The sequence below is a fragment of the Etheostoma spectabile genome, chromosome 1 (assembly GCF_008692095.1).
Source record: "Etheostoma spectabile isolate EspeVRDwgs_2016 chromosome 1, UIUC_Espe_1.0, whole genome shotgun sequence".
Classification (NCBI taxonomy): domain Eukaryota; kingdom Metazoa; phylum Chordata; class Actinopteri; order Perciformes; family Percidae; genus Etheostoma; species Etheostoma spectabile.
The window spans coordinates 9940355-9951316 of record NC_045733.1 but is presented as its reverse complement, the minus strand read 5'-3'; the positions used below and the strand labels follow the sequence as shown (position 1 = coordinate 9951316).

Below are 10962 nucleotides of genomic sequence, written 5' to 3'. Positions count from 1 at the left end.
CTTTGTCTGTTTGTTTGTTTTTTCTTTCACGTGAATGTTGTTTGTTTTCTTGATGATGTAAAGCACTTTGGACACCTGCTGGTGCTGTAAAGTGCTATATAAATAAATGTTGATTGATTGATTGATTGATCCTTTTGATCTTTTGATGCTTTTGATCCTTTGATGCTGTTGCTCCCAATATGCTTTTGATCTTGTGATGCTTTTGATCTTATGATGCTTTTGCTCCTATGGTGATTTTGATCATATGATGCTTTTGATCCCAATATGCTGTTGATCCTTTGATGCTTTTGAACCTATGATGACTTTGATCCTTGAATGCTTTTGACCCGATTATGCTTTTGATCCTATGATGCTTTGATCCCAATATGCTTTTAATCCTTTGATGCTTCTTGTCTTTTGATGGTATTGATCCTTTGATGCTTTTGAACCTATGATGACTTTGACCCAATTATGCTTTTGATCCTATGGTGATTTTGATCAAATGATGCTTTTGATCCTTTGATGCTTTTGATCCTATGATGCTTTTGATCCTTTAATGCTTTTGATCCTATGATGTTTTTGATCCTTTGATGCTTTTGATCCTATGATGTTTTGATCCTTTGATGCCTTTGATCCTTTGATGCTTTTGATCCTATGATGCTTTTGATCCAGTGATGCTTTTGATCCTTTGAGGCTTTTGCTCCCAATATACTTTTGATTTTATTATGCTTTTTATCTTATGATGCTTTTGATCCTATGGTGATTTTGATCCTATGTTGATTTTGATCATATGGGGCCAGTTTCTCAAAAAATGTAATCTGGATCAAATTGATCCGGGTTTATGAATCCTTTTTTTGCGATCCGTGATCACGTCATCCAGTTTACTTTTGAGCTAGTTTTTCAAAGCAACATCAGATTGGATCAATCTGATCCCGATAGGAACTTTTCAGGATCACCAAATCTGGATAACCAGTGCTCAAACAGGATAGGAAATCACGATGTAGAACTATAGATATGTAAAGAGCAACAAGTAGAATGGCCAGTGTGGGGTCAATATAAGTTTATTTTTATTTGAAATGAAAACACACACATTAAAAAACAAAAAGAAGAAAAACCCCACCCCATCCTCTTCCAGCAGTCCGCTCATCTGAGACTAACACAAACACTGTACATTGAGGATATTTATAACAAATTTCATATATAGATGTATTGAATTTAAAAAAAAAGACTTAATGTCAAATACTCAACAATAATTTCAGACTTCCTCATCTGATGTGGAGAGACCAGCTTGTCTGAGTGTAGCCTTTAGGAGGCGAATCTCAAGTCTGGCCTTGGTTTGCTGCAGTTTGGTCAGAGTCAGTTATTCCTCTGCCAGACGAAGCTGTGCTTCTGCCCTTTCAGTCTCTTTTTGCAGAAGTGCCTTGTAATCATCATCTTTGTTTGCTGAAGGGCGCTTCAAGCCTTTCCTCTGAGATCCTGTGGCAACTAAAACTGGCTCAACCAATGAGGATCCAGCTTCTTCCTCAGGAACAGAGCTGACATTCAATATAAATACGCTCTCTGGATCAGCCTCAGGAGGAACTGGCAGATTCTCCTCCTCCTCCTCAATCCAAGGCTCGCCATCCCCTACAACACCTTGAATACCATGGAGAGCTTGCGACTTCTCACCTCCAATGAGGTCGAGGACCACATCTGTGTAATCTCCCCTCTTAAATTGCTTGTTGCCTGTTTGTGGGTTTTTGGCTTCAGCATGGTCCTTTGTTGCCCTGGCCTTAAGATTCTTCCACCGCAATTTGATTTGGTCTGTGGTCCTCCTCTGGCCAGACCCTATGGCATTCACATTTTCTGTGATTAAAATCCAAACATTTTTCTTTTTGTTGGTATCCTTAGCAGAATTAAAACTTCCCACTATTGTTCCATAATGGCACCGAACACCTTCTAGTAGTTCTGTCAGGTTCATAACACTTTAACTTACTAAATAAACATGGTCAAGCAAGAAAAACGAGACGCAGACGGTAATGAGCAGTTAATTGACAGTTGCAAAAGGGAAGCCACACGAGAACGACCTATCCTCCAGCGCAGCTCTCGTGGAACTTCAGCGATTTCTCTGCAGCTCTGTTCCTTTATTCACAGTTGTTGATACATGTCATCTGGTTTATGCCTACGCTAAGAGAACGACTTGTACTTTAAATGACCTTGAATCTAAGACATTTGCTACCTCTGTGATAAACAGAGAGACATTTTGACATTTACTGCCAGCAGAAGAAACACAGTTAGTTAGAAACTCAGTTTGTGAAATGTGCATATAATAATAATATAATAAGCATGAAAGTTATACTACTTTAGACACTACTACAGAGAAATAAGAAATAAAAGACTTTATAAAAATGAATTCTTTATCAAGTTCATTGGTTTCAGCAGCAGTGAATTTACAGCTTTTTGAGTCCATGGTTCCGTTGCTTTACTATAGTGAACATTGTTCATCAATGACAGGCCTTGGGTCCAATTGCCTCAATTGAACACAAGCCAAAACTAATCAGTTGTATCAGGTGTGTTTGAAAAAGACCAATTACACAGCCATATAAATCAGCCTTTCTCAGAGGATTCACAGAGAGCCAGTGAAATGGCAGGTGTTGTCCACTGTCACCACCACTTTGCCAGGAGAGGATACCGTCAAAGGGTGTATGTTGAACGTATCAAGCCACTGGAGCAATACACCACTGAGGAGCTGTATGTCCGGTTTCGCTTTGGGAAGGCTGATATAGAGTACCTTGTGAACCTTCTCAGGCAAAAACTTCAACACAGAACCCAAAGGAGTCACGGTCTGTCTGTGGAAGACCAGATCCTCAGTGCTCTCCGATTTTATGCATGTGGGACTTTCTATCAAGTTGTTGGTGACTATATGGGAGTGGTGAAATCAGCTGTGTGTGATGTGGTGAGAGATGTGTCAATCGCACTGGCCAGCCTGGTCAATGAATTTGTTTCTTTTCCAAAGGACAACCAGATTGCCCAGGCCAAGCGCAGCTTTTATCTTTTGGGGAATATGCCCAATACTATTGGAGCAATCGACTGCACACATGTGCATATACAAGCACCTCGTGAGAATGAATGGGAGTTTATAAACAGAAAGGGGAGGCACAGCATCAATGTCCAACTTATGTGTGATGCTGACCTCATCATCACCAACTGCGTTGTCAAGTGGCCTGGGTCTGTCCATGATGCACGCATCCTGAGGGAGAACGCTCTATATGGAGACCTGCAAATCAACCGACCAGATGGCATAATATTAGGAGACAGTGCCTACCCACTCCTACCATGGCTGATGACTCCTTTTGTAACAGCAAATACACCGGCGCAGGCACGCTTCAACACTGCTCATTGCAGAGCAAGATGTGCAATTGAGCGTTTAAATGGAGTTCTTAAGAGGCGCTTTGCATGCCTTAACTACCTGAGAGCGGAACCACAGAAAGCATGCAACATAACCCTTGCCTGTATTGTCCTGCACAACATCGCTACTAAGCGCAATGTCCCTCTCTGTGCTGACAATGATGCACCTGAGCCCCTTGGAGACCCTAACCAACCTCCTGCATTCTGCAAGAACGAGCAAACAGGACGTGCAACAAGGGACGCAATAGTTAGACACTATTTCTGATTTGGATTTGTTTTGGACTTTAAAAATCAGTGATTGCCATTCTTTGCATTTTTTTAGTTATTCTGTAATTCAATTCAATTCAATTTTATTTATAGTATCAAATCACATTAAGAGTTATCTCAAGACACTTTACAGATAGAGCAGGTCTAGACCACAGTCCAGAATCCACAAGGACCCAACAGTTCCAGTAGTTTCCTCCAGAGCAAGCAACAGTGCAACAGTGGCAAGGAAAAACTTCCTTTTAGGCAGAAACCTCGGTCAGACCCAGGCTCTAGGGAGGCGGTGTCTAACAACCGGTTGGGATTAGAATGAAGAGTTTGTTTGTAGTAGTTCTTTGTAGCATAGCAGGGCACTGTGGGCATTACAAGGCACAGCAGGACGTAGCTGGGCACCGCAGAGCGTAGCAGGATGTAACATGTAATTGCAGGACATGTAGCGGGACCATGGACAGCTGCTACCCTGATTTTTGGCGCCTCCCTGATCCGAGGAAACATGCTGGGGGGAAAAGAACATAAGGACTCTGGGGAATGACTCCCCGGAGCTAGGTTAGTAACAAGCATTTCTGGGACATGGATGCACACAAATGGAAAGATAGAAAGATAGATGAGAGAGGAGCTCAGTGTGTCAAAGGAAGTCCCCCAGCAGTCTAAAACCATTACAGCATAACTAAGAGAGACAGGGTAAAGAGAGGAGCCTGGTTGGGCTAGAACTCTCCCTAACCGGATCCCATCCCTCTGTCTAGAGGAGATGGGAAGGGAGAGAGAGAGAGAGATCCATCCCTCTGTCTAGAGGAGGTGGATGAGAGAGAGAGAGAGTGAGAGAGAGAAAGAGAAAGTGAGAGATCCATCCCTCTATCTAGAGGAGATCGGGGGGGGGAGAGAGAGAGAGACACCCATCCCTGTCTAGAGGAGGTGGGTGTGAGAGGAGATATCCATCCCTCTGTCTAGAGAGAGAGATGACCATCCCACTGTCTAGCGGAGGTGGCTATGAGAGAGAGAGAGAGAGAAATGACCATCCCACTTCTAGCGAAGGTGGCTATGATCATTGCATGCATCACTAATAAATATTCTAAAAACAAAAATATTTTTGATTGTGATGAATATATAGGCCTATATATATATATATATCAATTATTGACAGAACAAAATTTATTGTTTTTGGTCAATTTTGACAGCTGTTTGGGGGATTATTTTATGAGGCCAAACTCTTTCTACTTCGCTGTAGGCCTATACTGAAAGGCTGATTACGTTAATGCCTACCTGATCACTGTAGCCTGACGGATGAACAAATAAAATTAAAACCTTATGAATAAATAGGATATCTTGTAAGATACTGCATGATCCAAATATAGTATTATTTGATACATTTTTAAAGTTTTCATTACATTTTGGGCATGAAATCCACGCTGAGTCCACCCTTCTGATGGGATCAGTTTAATCCAGATTTTTTGGATCAAAGGGATCCAAATCCTACAAAAAAGTTCTGAAAAACCCAAACTAAAGGTTTGATCGAGATCAAAACCAAGATTGGATTATGTGATCTAATCCAATTATGTAATCCGTTTTTTCTTTTAAAAAACCCATTTTAAACATTTGATCCAATCCGTTATCCAAAATCCTAGTGGATTACTTTTGAAAAACTGGGCCCTGATGCTTTTGATCCTTTGATGCTTTGATCCCAATATGCTTTTGATCCTTTGGGGCCAGTTGTTCAAAACATTTTATCTGGATCAAAATGATCCGGATTTGGAAATCCCATTTCTTCCTATCCAGGATCAGGTAATCTGTCTTACTTTTATGCCGTTTTTTCAAAGCAACATTGGATTGGATCACCCTGATCCAGATACACAGTTTTCAAGATTACCAAATCTGGATTACCAGTGCTCTAAATGGGACAATTTATCACAATGTGGACTACCAGCTATGTAAAGAACAGCTAGAAGAGCCAACATAGGGTTACTGTAAGTGTTTTTTATTTTGAGACTAAACACAAAAATAACATAAACATCCACTTCTAATCATAATTTATGTTATGATCCACATCTGAACCACAACAAAATAAACAACAAACATACATTAACAAATACATTGTGGACATTTTGAAAACGTCTTAAAAAAATGAAATGGCTAAATATCCAATAGTTGACTAAATAAAGAATGTTCAGGGTTCTTCTTCATCTGAGGAGGAGAGGCCAGCATTTCCAAGCCTTGCTTTTAAGGAGGTGGATCTGAAGTTTTGCTTTGGTTTGCTGTAGTTTGGTCAGCTTGATTTGTTCCTCTGCCAGGAGTATCTGTACTTCTGCTCTTTCAGTTTCTCGTTTAAGAAGTGATTCATATAAATCATCATTTTTATTTGGCAAAGGACGCTTTAAGCCTCTTTTCTGAGCTCCTGTGACTGCTGGCTCTACCAGTGAGGATCCAGATTGTTCTTCAATAATAGGGCTGAGATCCAGAATGAATGTTTCCTCTGCATTAGGAGGAACTGGCTCACTTTCCTCTACAATTGTAGGCTCACCATCCCCTACAACACCTTGAATCCCATGCAGAGCTTTAGAGTTCTCACCTCCAATAATGTCCAGAATCACATCTGTGTATTCACCTTTCTTAAAGGATTTGTTGCCTGTTTGGGTGTTTTTTGCTTCAGCAAGGTCCTTCGTTGCTCTGGCCCTCAGATTCTTCCATCTAAATTTCACTTGCTCCAAGGTCCTCTTCTGGCCAGACCCCATTGCATTTACATTCTGGGTGATTTCAACCTAAATGTCTTTCTTCCTTTTGTTAGTCACCATTCTACCTGCAACAGAGCTTCCTACTATTGAGGCATAATGGCACTTAACACCCTCCAGCAGTGCATGGGTTTCTGCAACAGTGAAATTAGGTCCTTTTGAGTCCATGGTTTCACCGCTTCTGTTGTAGTGAACATAGTATTTATAGGCCTTGGGCATGATTGATTTAATTGAACACAGCCAATTGGTGTGTGGGTAATTGAAAGCCATCTTATATTCAGCCTTTCTCAGAGGACTTAGAGAGAGGCACTGACATGGCAGGTATTGTCCATTGCTACCACCGTGTTGGTGGAAGAGGATACCGTCAAAGGGTGTATGTTGAGCGTGCACAACTAGGGATGAGCTGAATACTCGGCTGAAACGAGTATCTGGTACGGATAAAGCACTTTTGCCGAGTACAAGTATCATACGAGTAATGTGAGTCAATATCCGTGCTCGGATTCAGTGAAAGTCTCCACTGACTGTGTCTCCGTTCTGTGATAGGCTAGTCACAGTGCCAGTCAAAGCGCCTCTCCCTTACACTATTCTGTGATAGGCTAGTCCCAGCGCCCCTCCCTACACACACAGATTCCTTCTGTTGTTGTGTCCCACCGGCTGTTCTCACACGCACTCAGGGCGCAGAGAAGTGAATAGCTCTACCCTTCAGGTCCGCGGGCTTTCCCGTTAACATTTAGGGTTTCTTCAGCTTCAGGTTTGTTTTATACTTCGGTTTGAACTAGTACCTAGTAACCAGGAGACTTCTGGTAACCGTGGGGTTTGTTTAGACATGGTGTTGGTAGAATGGGACTCGCGTTGCTTCTCTGCCGTCTGAGTTTTTTTTTTTTTTTAACTGCCTGCTGGCTCTAACCAGTTTTTTTGAATGTCTGAAACTTTCTTGCTGTGTTTTATAAAAAAAAAACAAAATAAAAAAAAAACAAAATAAAAAAAAACAAATAAAAAAAACAAATAAATAAATAAAAGGCAGTTGCAGTATAAGTAAATAATATTACAAATTAAGATACACACACAAACACATTACAACCCCCCTGCCCCCCTCTCTCTCTTTGTTTCTCTCTCTCTCTCTCTGTACCTCTTACTCGTTCACACTCACAGACAAACACACTCAATTGTGAGTGTGTGTGTCTGTGAGTGTGAAAATAACAGTGTGAAAATAAAAAAGAACCAAAAATAAATAAATGATCACACTGATCATAGAAAAATTTAAAGTTAAAAAATAAAGTTATATTATTGAGTATGAAAACTCTTGTTCATTACATTTTACTTAATAATTGCAAGCACATTGCTGTATTTATTGTTGCAAAACTTGTTATACTGTATATATATATATACTGTAGGCCTATATAGTTTGTTACCATGACAACACCAATGACACTCAATGCTGATGCTGTCTTGGAAATAGTTTTCTAATCAGCAATAAATATAACAATTTCTGATCAACCCATATCAATTGCATGCTTAAAATAACATACTGCCCCCCCCATTTCAAGACAACCCGACCCACTTCCGGGTTAATTCTGACCACTTCCGGTTTAGGCCCCGCCCAGTCTGAGTACGGATCCGGATACAGATAATTCATGTGGTAAACAGATACAGATACAGATAATGCTGTACTCGCTCATCCCTATGCACAACCACTGGAGCAATACACCACTGAAGAACTGTATGCTCGCTTTCGCTTTGGGAAGGCTGATATTAAGTACATTGCCGACCTTGTCACGCCAAAACTTCAACAGAGAACCCAAAGGAGTTACAGTCTGTCTGTGGAAGAAAAGGTCCTCATTGGTCTGCGCTTCTATGCATCTGGGACTTTCTATCAAGTTGTTGGTGATAATATGGGAGTGGACAAATCAACTGTGAGTGATGTAGTGAAAGCTGTGTCAATTGCATTGGCCAGCCTGGTCAATCAGTTTGTTTCACTTCCAATGGATGTCCAGATTGCCCAGACCAAGCACAAGTTTTTTCTTTTGGGGAACATGTCCAATACTATTGGGGTTATTGACTGCACTCATGTGCATATCCAAGCACCTCATGAGAGGGATTGGGAGTACATCAACCGAAAGGGGAGGCGCAGCATCAACATCCAACTTGTGGGCGATGCTGACCTCATCATCACAAACTGTGTGGTAAAGTGGCCTGGGTCTGTTCATGATGCACGCATCCTGAGAGAGAGTGATTTATACAGAGAGCTCCAAACCAACCGACCGGATGGCATAATATTAGGAGACAGTGCCTATCCACTCCTACCATGGCTGATGACTCCTTTTCTTGCAGCAACCACACCTGAGCAGGTACGCTTCAACACTGCTCATTGCAAAACAAGATGTGCAATTGAGCGTTTAAATGGAGTTCTGAAGAGACGCCTTGCATGCCTTAACTACTTGCGAGTGGAACCACAGGGAGCATGCAACATAATACTTGCGTGTATCGTTCTGCACAACATCGCTACCAGGCGCAATGTTCCTCTCTGTGATGATGTTTATGATGCACCTGAGCCTGTTGAAGAACCAGACCAACCTCTGGTAGTCTGTCAGAATGAGGGACTGACTGGACGTATAGTAAGGGATGCAATTGTTAGACATTATTTTTGACAAGCTCATCTCTGATGATTGTTTCTTTGAAATTAATATACTGTGATGAATGACCAAAAAATGAATATATCATTTTTGTTTCTTTATTGAAATCTGTTTGGGCGAATATTTCATGGGGACAAGATAATTTTTATTTTATTTTTACTTTACTATACTGAATAACTTAATTGTCAGCCTATGTCTACGTTATCACTGTTACAACGGTTACACAAGTCAAGTACAAAATATAAATAAAAGTATATACACTAAATGATACAAATGTATTATTTGACCAATTTTAAAGTTTTACTACATTTTCTTCCTGAAATCCACCTTGAAATCCTACCCCCTGTTGGGATCAGGATAATCCTGTTTTTTTGGATCAAAGTTATCTAAATCCCAATGAAAAGTTTTGAACAACACAAAATGAAGGTTTGATCCAGATTAAAACTAGGATTGGATTCCCTGATCTAATCTGATTTCAGATTCCTTCTTTCCCTTTTGAACAACCCATTTTCAAGATTTGATCCAATCCGATCAGCTTTGAACAACTGGCCCATGGTGAAATTGATAATATGATACTTTTGATCCTTTGATGCTTTTGATCATATGATGCTTTTGATCCTACGATGCTTTTGATCCTGTGATGCTTTCGATCCTATGATGCTTTTGATCCTTTGATGCTTTTGATCCCAATATGCTTTTGATCCCAATATGCTTTTTAATCTATGATGACTTTGATGCTTGGATGCTTTTCACCATTTGATGATTATGACCCGATTATGCTTTTGATCCTATGATGCTTTTGATCCCAGTATGCTTTTGATCCTTTGAGGCTGTTGATCCTTTGATCCTTTGATGCTTTTGCTCCCAATGTGTTTTTGATCTAATGATGCTTTTGATCTCATAATGCTTTTGATCTTATGATGCTTTTGATCTTATGAGGCTTTTGATCCAATGGTGATTTTAATCATATGATGCTTTATATCCTTTGATGCTTTTGATCCTATGATGTTTTTGATCCTTTGATGCCTTTGATGCTTTGATGCTTTTGATCCTGTGATGCTTTTGATCCTGTGATGCTTTTGATCCTTTGATGCCTTTGCTCCTTTGATGCTTTTGATCCTTTGATGATTTTGATCCTATGATGCTTTTGATCCTTTGATGCTTTTGATCCTTTTATGCTTTTAACCCTATGATGCTTTTGATCCTATTATGCTTTAAATCTTATGATACTTTTGATCCTATGGTGACTTTAATCATTGCTTTTGATCCTCTGATGCTTTATATCCTTTGATGCTTTTGATCCTATGATGTTTTTGATCCTTTGATGCCTTTGATGCTTTGATGCTTTTGATCCTGGGATGCTTTATATCCTGTGATGCTTTTGATCCTTTGATGCCTTTGATCCTTTGATGCTTTTTATTCTTTGATGCTTTTTATCCTATGATGCTTTTGATCCTTTAATGCTTTTGATCCTTTGATGCTTTTGCTCCCAAATTGCTTTTGAACTTATGATGCTCTGACATTACCTATCCAGTGTTTCTCTCAGGTAATTTCAGAGCATTCTGATGTACAGTTTTAAAATTAAGGCCTTTAAACCAAGTCTATATTGACACTTTTTCAGGCTATTAAAGGCACATTCTTCTCTTTTTCAGGATACTCTAAAAAGGAATCCTGACGTTATTCCAGCTTAATTCCAAGTCTGGAGGAGACATCACCTATCCAGTGTGTCTCTTACATAATTTCAGAGCATTCTGATGTACAGTTTTAAAATTAAGGCCTTGAAACCAAGGCTATATTGACACTTTTTCAGGCTAGTAAAGGCATATTCTTCTCTTTTTCAGAAGGCATATTTTTCTCTTATTCAGGGTACTCTAAAAAGGAATCCTGACATTATGCCAGTTTCATTCCAAATCTAGTGGGGACATCACCTATCCAGTGTTTCTCTCAGGTAATTTCAGAGCATTCTGATGTACAGT

At 40.1% G+C, this 10962-nt stretch overlaps 1 protein-coding gene across 1 annotated transcript; it reads left to right on the top strand.

Moving 5' to 3' along the window:
- Positions 1–2602: 2602 nt before the first annotated feature.
- LOC116692002 (putative nuclease HARBI1) lies at positions 2603–3631 on the top strand. Its single transcript, XM_032519957.1, has one exon. It carries the CDS (start codon positions 2603–2605, stop codon positions 3629–3631), a length of 1029 nt encoding a protein of 342 aa, XP_032375848.1.
- The last annotated feature ends 7331 nt before the right edge of the window (positions 3632–10962 follow it).